This window comes from Adiantum capillus-veneris, chromosome 7 (assembly GCF_014529385.1).
Source record: "Adiantum capillus-veneris isolate H3 chromosome 7, ASM1452938v2, whole genome shotgun sequence".
Lineage (NCBI taxonomy): Eukaryota > Viridiplantae > Streptophyta > Polypodiopsida > Polypodiales > Pteridaceae > Adiantum > Adiantum capillus-veneris.
The window spans coordinates 106,431,698-106,446,415 of NC_140937.1; the positions used below are offsets into that span (position 1 = coordinate 106,431,698).

General features: G+C 38.7%; 1 protein-coding gene and 1 pseudogene across 1 annotated transcript; both read right to left on the minus strand.

Annotated features, from left to right (window-relative positions):
• Positions 1-4,111: 4,111 nt before the first annotated feature.
• On the minus strand, positions 4,112-5,927 carry LOC147454377 (7-deoxyloganetin glucosyltransferase-like). Its single transcript, XM_086516366.1, has 2 exons — positions 5,269-5,927; positions 4,112-5,181 (listed from the first exon to the last, which is right to left on the minus strand). The coding sequence occupies exons 1-2, from the start codon at positions 5,867-5,869 to the stop codon at positions 4,214-4,216; spliced, it is 1,569 nt and encodes a 522-aa protein (XP_086372492.1). The 5' UTR covers positions 5,870-5,927; the 3' UTR covers positions 4,112-4,213.
• A 5,035-nt stretch (positions 5,928-10,962) lies between these two features.
• LOC147454378 (uncharacterized) lies at positions 10,963-13,302 on the minus strand (annotated as a pseudogene).
• Positions 13,303-14,718: the final 1,416 nt, after the last annotated feature.

Sequence of the window (14,718 nt, forward strand, 5' to 3'; positions counted from 1 at the left end):
TTATAGATAAGTTTTTTTAATTACTTGTGTTACATTAGACAAAGAGATAGATTCTCAAGAAAATGGTGGTGTTGAGAAATACCTTTTTTGTCCCATTCAAAATTTTATTTTCATCCAGGAAAGCCAATCAAGCATCCTTATTACAATCTGTCGAGCTTGTTTTTACCATAGATTGTTGCTCCAGAAGGTGTTGTCAATATGCCAACCGACATGCAGAATGAATTTTGGGGACATAGTTTGCAAAATAGAACTAACTATGTGTATGATACAATGTTGACTGCTTGGCGTTAGAACAAAACAACTACAGAGAGCTGCCATGTATTTTGTTTTAATGGAAATGCGGTTTGGAGTAGATCTTGGTACGAAATTCATGGCAATCCAAAAACTACTTTTTATTGTTATTGTGAATAATTTTAGAATGGGGTTCGATCCTCAGTGCATGGTAATGATGGTGTCATAAGAAAAGAAAGAGACCATATAGAAATGGGAAGGGCATTGATACGCTCTTTTGTTGAGGAAAACTTAGAGAGATGGCCACATAAGAGTAGAACTATGGAAGATGGTACTAGGGAAACCTTGCTTGCAATACCGAACACTTACAAACACATAGAGAATTTACATGATTTCAAAAAAATGCTCGAGGGTATGAGTCTCAAGCCAATGTCTAGCACTACATTCAGTAGGGTTTGGAAAACATAATTTTCTAATGTGACTTTGTCAAAAACAAGTCAGTTCTACAAATGGGTTCTGTGTAGTCAGATAAAGTCTCAACTAGAGTCAACAAAGGATGATGAGCTGATTGCACATTTTAAGGATGAATGTAGAATTCACATGATGCCACAAAAAAGTTGTAGGAATATGTACTACAGATGGCATAAGTTCTCGCAATTGCAAAAGGATAAGTATTTATGCATTATACATAATAAAATGGAGCAAAGAAAGACAACAATACCTAGATTGTGTGTGAACTTAAAAGACTATGCGAATGCATATCAACTACAAGTATCAGTAAAACATGTATGATAACACATGGACATGTTCATGGGATGTATGTTCATTTCTCGCAAAGTGGTCTATGGCCTTCAGATCCCGATGCTACAATTGGTTCCCTTGCATTATGCTTACAGAATTGGAAAGAACAGATAATGCTGGACTACGAGATTTATGCCATGAAGGTATGCCACACAGCAATGTAACATTATTCAATACATTGAACTCAAGGACAGCTCTAGACCACCAAAACAAGATGAGGCAAAAGCGTGAGAGGCATGCATCAACAATAACACCACCATTGGCCGTTGAAGGATGTAAAGAAGAGATTGCTAACTTGCAATCATTCTCCTCTCAATGTTTTGTGAATACCATGTCCACTCTTATGTTTCAAAAATTGCATGAGAATCTTTTGTTACCGCTAGATAATTGTGCAGGAGAGAATAAGAATCGATATTTATTTACATACATATCCTTGCTACTAGCACAAGGTGTTTTCAAAACCGTGCATTTGGGATTCTTAATGGTGGGTCATACACATGAGGACATAGGTGCAATGTTTAGCAAGTTCTGAGAGAGATTGCGAATAGGAATGACATTCACTTTTCCACATTTGATGGAACATTTTGAAAATGTGAAAGCTCAACTCCAACACCATTTCTCATGATGCAAGTTCTTGACTTCAAATCCTTTGTTAAAAGGGTACATGTGTGATGGACCAGATGCTCTTGTTGGACACTCTAAGCCACTTCAATTTTGTTTCTTTGTGCAAGGCGAAATCTGAGTAATGCAAGACAAATCACCCCAAATCACCTGGTTAGATGCCAAGGGAGTCAAGAATTGAGTTTGTGGAAAAACGATGATCAAGGAAAATCAAAATTGCCAATAGGCTATTCAGATGTGGTACCTATAGCAGACTATGTGAGGGAGCTCCAACACCGTTTCTGATGATGCAAGTTCTTGACTTCAAATCTTTTGTTAAAGAGTACATGTGTGATGGACAAGATGCTCTTGTTGGACACTCTAAGCCACTTCAATTTTGTTTCTTTATGCAAGGTGAAATCTCAGTAATGCAAGACAAACTTTACCCCAAATCACCTAATTGGATGCCGAGGGAGTTAGGAATGGAGTTGTGGAAAAAAGATGATCAAGGGAAACCAAAATTTCCAATAGGCTGTTGAGATGTGGTACCTATAGTAGACTATGTAAGGGATACTTTGCTTGTTATTCAAGGGATTAATTAGACATATCTTGAATTCTGGAAAAGATGGGACTTTACTAAAGGGAAAGGACCACGATTCTTCAAAATACATGGAGCCACTTATTATTTATTAGCAAAACATAAATAGTGAGCTTGAACAACCAACCAATAAACAAACTGGTTAATATACATCATTTTGGCCAAAGACTGCAGGGAGTCATTGAATGCAACAGATAGAGGAAGACACATATGAGTTTCAAGGATATGAAGAATTGAATGATCACTATGTTGGTCATCAAAGTGCAAGGCCGCAGAAAGCTTTCAGGCCTCAAATTGATGTAAGGAAAGGGTATTTTATTCTCGTGAGACCCACAACCATATGACTAGGAGTTGCAGAGTCAAATATTGTTGTAGATAGCTCATCTTCTAACTACAAGAAATTTTTCATTCAATATTGGGCACCAAAATATCCACACAACAAAAAAATCCCACAATCCAAGAACAATATGAGGATTGTTGGAAAAAGAATTGGTGATGCAATCTTGCTGACCCAAAGTGTTGGGAGTGTGTTGATGCAATTGTGTGGTCGTGGACTCCAAGGGGTGGAAGACTTGCAGAAGCAATTAAAATCCCATCTAATGTTGTGAGGAAAGCACAAGCTCGCTTAATAGGAGAAATTGTATAGCATTTCATTTTCATATATTGTTTTTCTTGTTATCTGTGTCTATATATGATTGTATAAATTATTAATTAACACCAACATGAAAATAAAATTTTGGATGGGACAAAAAACGGTGTTTCTCAACATCACTATTTTCTTGAGAATCTATCTCTTTGTCTAATGTAACACAAATACTCAACAAAAAACTTATCTATAACACTCCCAAATTAAATAAAATTTTTTCAAATCAAATGGGAAATAGGAGTCCATAGGAATTGAAATCAGTCACAAAGTTGTGGGATTTTTCCATTTCATTTAAAAGATTGTTATTGCAACACTTTGGCTTTAACCTATATGGTTAATATATGTTCGGTGGGCATGAAGACATGGCGGTTGCGGGCCCTACTTGGTGCAATTGGTGGATGGGATTGTCTATCGTGTGCCCTATGGTTCTCTGTAGAGAAGTGTGCTTGATGCAATGGTGGAGTGGGCTTGAAGATTCCTTCTTCGCTTTTGAAGGCTCAAGATCTCTGGTCTTATTGTGTACCTAGGATCAAAGAGGAGGCGTTAAGAGTTTTGGAGTTCATCTCTTGGGTTCCCCCTTCTGTCTTTTAAGTGAGGGCCTCTTTATGGTTGTGTTAGCCTTGTGAGGTGTTTTCAAATTCTAGGCATGTGGCGGGATATTCTAGTTTTTTTCATATCGGCCACTTGTAGACCTTTAGGTGAGCACCCTCTTTTTCTGCCAATTTCTCTATTTTCCTAGATTATAGGTCATGGGGATTTTTATGGATGTGGGTCAAACAAATTTTATAAGCCTCTATATATCAAGTGAAGGGAGCACTGTGGCATTGCAATGTAGCCTTGTACTCTCTTGATTTGTAGAGTTGTGCCACGTAGGGCTTGTCCACACATAGATTTCCTCAAAGCTATTAGATTATAAGCTTTCCGTAGCTCTAGTCTTCCTCTTTGTTGTACTGTGCAAGGGTCCTCTATAGATGACCACCTTAAAATCCTATTTAAATTATCTTTGTGTGAGACATAGATGTATAAACTACTATGATGATTTACACACATGTGAAGCAAAGCAATTCGTGTTTTGTATGGCCATAATGTTTCTTTGCCTTTTGACCTAGCTAAAATTAAAAGGAAAAAAATATGTTTTGCAAATTATAGTGGGTGAAGAAAAAATCAAAATGTATCCATTAATTAGCTACAATCTATTAGACTACATATAATTGTTTAATTGTACAATCAGAAAATGCAGCATTTGCAAGAATTTGTATTGCAAGAATTTGGCTCTTCGGGTACATCCAAGATTTTTTAAAAGAAAAATGCAGGGGTTAAATGTAGCTTTATAATGATCAACTTGCACTCTTATTATAGTTGCTGGCAAATTTAATTAACTGCTGCATGTGGATGTAAGAAGACCCTGCTGCCCTCCTCGCCGCTTCTCTGAGCTCAATAGCTCTCCTCCTCATCTCCTTTCCATCTTCTTCCTGTATAACAATTTTCACCATTTTTTCTACATCCAAGCTTCTTATTGTGTCATCATCATGCCTCTTGAGGGCCATTCCAATCTTCCAAACATCACACACATATGTGGAGTTTGTGGGCTGGTCTGATTTGAAAGGGCGAGGGATCATAGGCACCCCCATGCTCACACTCTCTAGCGTAGAGTTCCATCCACAGTGCGTGAGAAATGCGCCAATCGATGGGTGCGAAAGCACTTGCACTTGTGGAGCCCATGGAATGATTAGCCCATTCTGCTTAGTGTCATCTATAAAGCCCTTTGGCAGAATTTCAGCTACATCCAAAAGAGATGATTTAGGCCTTATGACCCAAAGAAAGGGTTGCTTGCTTTCCTTGATTCCATTGGCAATGCTTACAAGATCTTCAGCAGACGGGTGAAACAAGCTCCCAAAAGAGACATACAAGACAGATCGCTCCTTTTGGCAATCAAGCCACTCGATGCACTCGAACTTCTCATGAAGAAAACTCGCTCCGACGCTCGTATCTTTTGCATCACCGTCTTGCAGGAAAGCAGGTGGAATGAGGGGGCCAACAAATGAGACTGGAATGGGGAGCTCCTCTTGCAATGCCCGGTAAGCATCCTTCTCAAGCTCTTCAAATGAGTTGACAATTACTCCTTGGCAGCTTGGAAGGATGGCTAACTGCTCTCGTATTAAGTTAAAAGCTGGGTCAGAGATGCTATCGATATGAAGTAATGTAGGGAAACTTGAAGGATGAAGAGGAGGCACACCAGGAACATACGACACCAGCCTAAAATCAGTCTCATGGGACATCTCGTGCTCTTCAACAATGCATTGATCTGTGATATAATGGACCAGGGAAAGCATGAGCACATATTTTTCCTACATGTCTGTGCGTTATAGAAAGTGCAAGAGAACCTAATTACCTAGATCAATGGCAGCTTGCTGACAATAAGGAAAGAAGCCCTTGGCTTCCAGCAAAGGGGCATGGTAGTACATGGACAAGACCGAGGCTGATTGAGTCCAAAAGAAGAAACTTGGAAGTCCGAGCTCCGCAGAGACTGTGTGAGCCTGGGGGCAAAAGGACCCAAACACAACACAAGAGATGGGTGGCCTTCTCTGTTGCAAGTTTTGAAGAAGCTCCTTCAAGGGATCTCCCATGCTCAAATTTAAGGCCACATGGAATTGGCGAAAGTTGGAGCAGAGGTCTGTGTAGTCGAAATCTTCAGGCAACCCATTGTCTACACACAAGAATTGAAGCTTGCCATTGGTGCTGGTGGATTTCGCTGACGACAGGGTGCCGGAGAGTGCCTTTTGAATGCGGTCGTGGTGGTGCTTGATGTTGATGAAAGAGACTTTGACGCTGGGCTTGGCGATGAGAGATTTGGCAAACTGCATCATGGGGTTGATGTGGCTCTGCACAGGGTAGGGCACCATCACCACATGAAGCTCGTCATGCTCCATCTCCAGAGGTGGCTGCAGAAGAGGGAGGCTGTGATCTTCCAGCAGTTTCATTTCGGTGCCCATTGTGTGTGTGTGTGTGTGTGTGTGTGTGTGTGTGTTTTGGTGTTGGGGGGGGGGGGGAGAGAGAGAGAACTTAGAAGCCTCTCTTCTGCGAGATTGCACTTAGAAGTCAGATGTGGTACTTCAAATAAAATTCATGGGCCTAGGCTCTAGCTTAGTGAGTGAGTGAGTGAGAGAGAGCAAATGAAAACAAGAAGACGTCAACTTTGAGAATAGCATAGAGAGTAAGTACTAAGCAGTGTCCGGGAAAAGTGTGCCTCAACTTAGCATTGAGGCGGTTGCAAAATCAAAGTAGCCAGTTGAGGGAAGGGTAAGAAGGAGAAAATTCCAGTTAAAATACATGAAAAATAGTGCAATTTTGCAAAAATATTGGCTAGTATTGTAAAATTTTCGATTCAGATTTGTCTTGGAGAGATTTTTGTATGTTTGTGAAAATGAATTTTCCCAAACACTGGTACTAAGTAGGGTAAAGGGGCCAGTTACGGGACATGCCCCTTTTCAAAGCCTGTCCTTACCCCAATAAAAAGGGCCCTAGTAGACGTACGAGCTGGTGTGAAGAAATGGTGAGCTCAGGGTACCCCCACACGAGAGGGGGTTATATGTTGTGCTTTACCCCCTCCAACTGCACACTTGAAAAATTACCCCCATCCAGTGTTCGGGAAAAATCATTTTTCCAAACATACAACATTCCTTTCCTTGAATTTGCCAAGAAGAATTTTACTACTTTTTCAGGTTTTTACACTATTTTTCTCTAATTTAGGGCGGGATTTCTCCTTTTTCCCTTGCGCTCAACCGGCATTTTGGAAATTGGAAACGGCACGATATTAAGCTGAGACACATTTTTCTCACAATCACATGTTAAAAGAAAGAAGCATTAGGTGGAAGGAGTGAAAGGAAATGGTTCTCAAAAGGCGCGCAAAAGAGGATGTGACTAATAAAAAAAGTTTTTTAATACAAGAAAGATGAACACTATTTGAAACTAAGAATAAACAACCTTTTTGGCTTTCTAAAAGAAATCCTTAGTGTTGGGTTGGGTTACTAGGATTTTCACAGTTTAACTTAACTGCATGTTGGGTTGGGTTACTAGGATTTTCACAGTTTAACTTAATGCATGATGATGGAGATTTACCTTTCATTTCACATCCTGTCTTTACTTCTCTTGCTTTCTATTGTTGTTTTAGAATGCTCAAGTGAAGTTTCACCTTACATAGCTTTAGTAAATTTTACACACGCACACACATATATATTATTTTGCATTCTATTGTTTTAGAATGCTAAAGTGAAGCTTCATCTTGCATAATTCTTGTAAATTCTACACACACACATATATTAATTAGTTCTTTTAATTTCACCTTTCATTTTACAACTTCACATGGCTTTACATTTCTTGCATTTTATAGCTTGATTTCAATTAGTGTTAACATTCAAAAAAGTCTCTTTTATTAAGCGGCTTGCTGATCGAGTTTTTTCCTCACAAAGAAAAAAACCAAAAATACTAGCAAAATTTTTGAGATTTGTAAAATTTTTGGACAACTTTCTCACATATTTCATTCGTTTTTCTTTCGTTTACCATGGTTTGCAGCTAGCTAGTCTCGATTTTCAATCGGCTCAAGGCTAAGCCGATGCAATCCTTTCCCAAACACTGATACTAGTTTAATTCAACCTAACAATTTTATCACTTTCTTATTGTTTTTGAAAGCCGTCGTGACCCTTTCACTTCTTCTACTTCTTTCAATATGAGAAGAAATCTAATTGAAGAATCCCAAAGCACATAATTACTTGTTATCCCCTCTTGTGAAGTTAAATGCACCACTTTAGGTTGCAGTTGCTCTACCCCCCACCCAAATAACAGATCACCCGTCACCTCACCTGTGAGTGTGAATAGAGAGGGTAGAAAATCTTTGAATAACAAATTATCCCCCTTCGTGTGGGGGGCCTCTCATTAGCTCATGGAGCGCTCAAGTCCGTTAGATTGCGAGATCAAGCCCTTGCGTGGAATTATACTTCTATTGCCCTGGATTGCGTCCGCTTTTAGGCTCTTTGTTTTGTTGAACTAGATATCGAAATCATAATGCGCAACTGACGGGATCTTCATCGGAAGACGACGCGCTTCTTTTGCATGATACCAACCTCCTGAGCTCCCAAATGAGCTACTCCATGCCTTGAATGACAGAGCACAGCTTCTACTTGGGCGAGCTCGATCTCAGTTTCCTTAATCTGGGACATTTACCCTAGGCTACGTCAACAAGACATTGACGTCTATAGCAAAAAGCTCGTAAGATGGTGTTCCCATAAGCCATGCAAAAGCAAATTTCTTTGGGCTCTCAAGTGGTAGCACTTGGTGAACCAAGGGTCAAGGACCGCCACAGTGTTAGGAAGATAAAACCTCAAGGATAAAATTGGAGCAAGATGCAAAGTTGGCCTAGTTGCAAAAAGACTTGCATAATTATATACTAGTATGTGACCCGCGCGTTGTTGCGACTAGAAAACATGCCTCTTATCATAAATACCATCTTTGAGGTGAAAAACATCAATGCTTTAAGGCACATATTGCTTGTCATTGTATTTAAGCACCATTGGCACCTTAAAACTTGATAGCAATGGAAGCAAACATAGATCATTGAGTTGCTTATCTCTCTCTCTCTCTCTCTCTCTCTCTCTCTCTCTCTCTCTCTCTTCCATCCATTCATCCATCCACCAAACCCAAATTACAACAAAGTAAAGATTTACGGCGGCCTATAGAAGAGAGAGAGAGAGAGAGAGAGAGAGAGAGAGAGAGAGAAGAGAGAGCTACCTCGACTCCAACAAAGTGAGAGAGTAGGGGGCACTCCCATACTTGTATAAATATATCAATAAAAAAAACTTCACAATAAAATGATGCATGCTATTAAATGAAATAAATACATGATATCTTTAAGATAGAACTGAATATTTAAAATGTCTAAACTTAATCCCTGATAATAATACATGCACTAAAGTAACAAGGTGACATTTACATATCAAAACAAAAAGTTGAAAAAAAAAATCTTACTTGAGATTTTTTTTTTAAAGCCAATTCCTAATAATAATACATGCACTAAAGCTCGGGGGGTTCACTATGTGTAAAACTACCATATCACGTGTGTTCAAAACATGTTTGTAAACCCCTTATCAGCAAAGTGTATTCAGAATATAATGTACCCTTTTCTTTTAAAATCTATAAGTTTTTTTTAAATTTGAAAAAATAATGCTCTTCTGTATATATATTTCTGTAAGTTTCAAGAACTTTAAATACCCTTTTGTTGAACTCATGTGATAGGTTACATTTTTATTAGGTGACCTCCTCGGGCACTAAAGTAATAAGGTGACATTTGCATATCAAACCCAAAAATGGAAAAAAAAATCTAGTGGTAAAAAAATTCTTTCATTTAAGGACAATTTATAAAATTGTAGTTAGAAATTTGTCTATAAATGAAAAGAAAATTTACAAGGAAAAAAGTATGTTTTAAATCAAAAAGCTGACAAGAAAGTAATTAGGTCTTTAAATGAAGAGACCCATTTATAAACTAAATAAAGATTTTAAAAAGTCAAGTGAGCATTAAATAAAGGGACCAAATTACAATGATGAAAAGAGATACTTACATTATATAAAAAAATATAACCTTTATAAAACTTATAAACTAAACAAAGATTTAAAAAGAAAAAAAAAGTCAAGTGAGCATTAAATAAAGGGACCAAATTACAATGATGGAAAGAGCCATTTAAATTATTACAAGATAAAGATTTAGACGGCCTACAGAAAAGGGAGAGAGAGAGAGAGAGAGAGAGAGAGAGAGGGGGGGGGGGGGGGGGCTCGTCACTATATGGCACGGTTGGAGTCCAGAGGGGATCTATGGTAGGAAAGGGAAGCCGGAATCACAATGCAATCCTAGCCATCCGGCGAATCGGTCAACTAGGGGTGAACTATGCGTGAACTAGGATATGGTGAGCTAGGGGTGAGCTGGGTTGGAAAAGCGAATTGCACGTCTTTCTAGGAAGATTCTTGATCAATGATTGGAGGTGAACTTGGGATAAACTAAGCCTGAAAAGTAGATTTGACATAATCCAAGGACAGTTAAGGGCCAGTCATTATTACTTTGAGAAGGCACATTCTAAAAAGCCAAACCTTCACATAGGGGGACTCTAATGTGCACGTATAGTGAGGAGAAAGAGCTTTGAAATTAGTGAACTAACAATAAACTAGGGTGAACTAGAGGTAAACTAAGGTTTTTTTACTTTACCATAGTGAACTAGGGGTGAACTAAGGGTAAACTAGTGGTGGACTTGGGGTGGCCTGTCCTCGCCTGTGAATGTGGGTTCACAGAGGTGAACTAAGGGTGAACTAAGAGTGAACTAAACTCACCTTCCTACAATATGGAATCACTTGAAGACCATGCAGGCAACGAGATCATATCGGACCTAGAGTGGGAGAGTGACTCAAGCAGTAGCAACACATGTGATCAAGCTAGTGACTCTCCGAGCTCCTTTGAAGGTGATGAAGTCATATCACGGAGGATATAAACAAGGTTACCTTCCTTCGATCCACTAGCATATGTTTCTCCTATTTTCTATTCTTTTGGAAGGAGTACTTATGAGTTGATGAGGAATGTGATTAGGGATGACACTTTAATCACCTTAGCAACTCTTAAAGCTTGTGATACTAGAGGGGTACTAGATTTGGGTAGATGGAGAAAAATGAAGGAAGGTTTGTGCTTGGGACAACCTGAAGATGGCATGAGTTATCTTTGTTTACCCTCATCATCTTCAAAGCTCAAGATATCTTATCTCGAAGAATGGGGGAACATTGTCCAAGGTTGCAACACAAAGGGGCATGAAAAAAATCACTTGGGGATAGAAGATACCATTAAAACGATCAAGCTAGAGTGGTGTGTGGACGTTAGAAGACATGACATCAAAAGTAACATCACAAAAGCTTTACATATAATAAAGCGATTTCCAACACATGAGATAGAAAAGCGATGCTACATAGATATCCTAGTATGGGGTGTCCAAAACATATCATCCTTGCACTCCATCAAGTCCTAGAGACTTTTTGCTCCATGCTATAAGATCCTCTTTTAGCCTTTGAATGGATTGGTGCTTGAACAAAGTCTTTGTGAGCTGTACATCAAACATAGAGAGTTAGTGAACCATGTAAATCACTAAAGATAGACCATCACATAAAGTCAAGTTTCTTTTCAATGAAAAACATTTACATACGCAGCTCTTTGATCGTTTTCCAAAGGCCCCAGCAATAAGATGCTTCATATAAGCCATAACATAAAACCCAAAATCATGGGCATTTGGTTGACAAGGAACCTAAAGACATGCATCAATTTTCAATAGTGAAAAATCATATAAATTGATCTTATCAACATGACAACACATGCGTACAACACTTGAACCATTGACACACCTCAGGTATTTCTAGTGGTGAAAGTCCTTTTCTTGGTTTTTCCATGAACTCTTTCAAACCCTCGTCCAAACAATTGTGAGATAGAATCTCAAGAACCCTACAAGGAAAGCTCTTAGATCCAACTCTCACCCAATAACCTCTATATTCCTTACCACATACATACCTATAAACACTAGCAAGATAGGTTGTGCCATTAGAATCCGGCAATGAATTGAAGTACATGATAGCATGTGAATCCCATGGAAATTTGTCAAGCTTTTTAAAGTGATCGTTGAAGATGACATAAAGGACCCAATGGCTCCTTAAACAAGACATAATATGCAACAAACTAAGCATGACAACCAAAGGTACATCACATCACTTTCAATCTAAAATAAAGTGAATAAAGCATACCTACTAACTATTGGTAGAAAAAGGAACCAATGTTGAGACATATCTAAACCTTGCAAGTAATTCTTGATAACTCCAATGTTTCATGGTGACGTAGTGTAACATAGTCATACCATAAACTATCCATGAACCAAACTTTGTCTAAAATCTCTTTAGGCAATGTGTTTTCTATCCAACTATCACCATAAAAAACAAAGACATTGCGTTGAAAACTTATATAATACACGAAATATTTTTAAAAGCATAGAAATGCGCTTTAAGCTATACTTACATCATAAACAAGTTCATTGTTTTTGTGGAAGCTTTGGCATGAGACATATCTTCAAGCATTTTCATGTCCACTTCCAGAATTATATTAGATCTATGAGATCTAAAGTGAATTGATGATACACTTTCAAAACTATATGTCAAAGCAAATTCATACATTAACAAATGATAGAGAATGTGAAACCTTTAGAGGATGGTAATATTCACCTTGCTTTTATGGACTCGTTGCCATTACTACTACTTGCTTCCAAGTTAATTCCCCCGTTGCTTATCAACAAAGAAAGTGGCATGTCGCCTTTGCAAAGAGGAGAGTCGCTAATCATTTGGATTTGCTTGGACGAACCAATGGTCACCCGAATCTGAAGTATATTGACAAGATCAAGAGAAGCTAAGTAACATTATCTACTATATGCATGATTTATATTTCTACATTAACAAAGTTTTACCCATTTTCCTCTTTGAATGGACAACGAATTTTCAAACAAGGAAGCACCTAACGGTACGGGAGTACCCTCTATGAATTTCATTTTTTTTCCTTGCTTCACGGGTGCAAGCAAAGAACCACGACCATCATCCAATGTGAGATTTGGCTACAAGACATGCAACTCATTTAACACCAAATTCAAAATCCGCATCATACCATACAATTAGTCATTCAAATAATGGCACTACATGCGACATACCAGTGTACATGCTTGCTCAATATCAACTTTCTCCTCTACTTTTTTGTCCTCTACGTTTTCCTCTTCTTTAAGTATTTTTCCACCGGGGTTACGCTTCTAAAAAGAGTCAAGAGCGAAGAGAAAAAAAAAATTAATCCTTATAATAAATAAAAAGTGATGGTTGCGATATAGCTTACATTCATTTTGAAGCCACCATCAATCCGTTTTTGTATAGCCGCCATGCGTGCAACATTTGTGCTCATGTAGTCTCCTAATGCATTGGCCATTTCTCTTTCTACAAAAGCTTCTTTCTATCCCTTTGCTAGCTTCTCACTCTCATCGAAAGAATTCCATTTTCGAAGCAAGGACTTCTCCCTCCCTTGTAGAAACGTTGATATGTTTCTCTCGAACTTATAAGCCACATCCTTGAAGCGCACCTTTGATTGATTCTCGTACGTGTTTTCCCTTGACGAAGTCCGATTCATCATGCCTCGAGGTCGACCACCCTTGCGTAGCGGGATATCACACTCGGTGCCATGATCATCTCGAAGATGTTCCATCATGTCGACCCTCTTCTCATAACATATTTTGTTAGCCCGGCACTCTTCCGTTGCAATGCATTGACGAGTTTTTCTCCCATTGTCACACACAATTTCGATGTAGAGCGGCCTCGCATCTTCCATCCCTTGTGATTGTTTGTTTGTGAGCTTCTTGAAGCGGGACACTTAATTGAATGCTCCTCCTCCTATAGCTTTATTGAATGCTCCTCCTCCTAAAACTTAGGCACAGAGCTGAGGGTATAAGGCATGGTATTAGGCTGTTGTAAACATATAGTGCAATCTTTGCTTCACGGGTCTCCTCGAGCATATGATACAATCGTAAGTTGCAATGCTTCAATAAGGTAATAATCATACGCAGAGAATTAAGGAACTAAGGTAGTTGCAAGTAGCACATGAAGCAATCGCTAGAGGCACCGAAGGCAGGAAACCGAATATGGTGAGCAGAAGGAAGTAGTGGTGATTTTCGGGTGTTACAGGCTCACACGGGGGTTGACCCGATCACCACTAGAAACCAGGTGCAATCTCGGGTGCTGCAGGCGCGCTGGGGGTCGACCTGACGCAGGAGAGCGCACGCAGGTGAACGTAGGGGAGGAGAACGAGGGGAGGCACGCAATCCCGAGTGCAGGGGGTGCAACAGGGCCTAGTTCACCCTCCACCCTGAATTGCAAGCGGGCATTGAATGCTCACGCTCCCCCTTTAATAACTGCACCGCCATCCCCTGAACCGAGCCCCCCCCCCCCCCCCCCCCCCATTGGACGGCTCTCATCCCCCCTACTCCCCCATCCCTCGATCCCCTCTAGACTCCAGCCGTGCCATTTAGTGACAAGGGGGGGGGGGGGGGGGCGGGCACTCCTACATGCACACATTAAAATCCAAAAATGTTTAAATGCCACATGGAGAACATCCAACAATTCAATTCAATGGTAAAGAAATGCACCAAAAATCTTTGCTTTTCTTTATGTCCTTATGTATGAGTGTTATAAAAATTGACCTCATAAAAACATAAAGCATATAAAATATTAATGAGAGTTTAGGAATTGATTTAATTGTTCTATAAATATATCAATAAAACAAATTACACAATAAAATGATGCATGCTATTAAATGAAAGAAATCTGTAATATCTTTTGGATATAAATGAATATTGAAAATGTCTAAACCTAACCCCTAATAATAATACATGCACTAACATAACAAAGTGACATTTACATATAAAAACAAAAAGTTGAAAAAAGAATCTTAGCTGTGAAAAAATTCTAAAGCTAATCCATAATAATGATACATGCATTAAAGTAATAAGGTGACTTTTGCATATCAAAACCAAAAGTTGAAAAAAAAATCTAAATTGTGAAAAATTCTTTCATTTAAACAATTTAAGATTTTTTAATAAGTAATTGTTTGTAAACAAAAAAAAATACAATTAAAAAAATATGTTCTAAATAAAAAAGTTGACAAGAAAGTCATTAGATCTTTAAATGAAGAGACCCATTTATAACTTAAAGAAAGATTTTAAAAAAAGTCAAGTGAGCATTAAATAAA

Bases quoted from the DNA above. Each gene is read 5' to 3' on its own strand.
- LOC147454377 (XM_086516366.1), bottom strand. From the start codon at position 5,869: ATGGGCACCGAAATGAAACTGCTGGAAGATCACAGCCTCCCTCTTCTG. The intron at 5,182-5,268 runs GTAATTAGGTTC...ATTATATCACAG, and splicing joins GCAAGCTGCCATTGATCTAG to ATCAATGCATTGTTGAAGAG.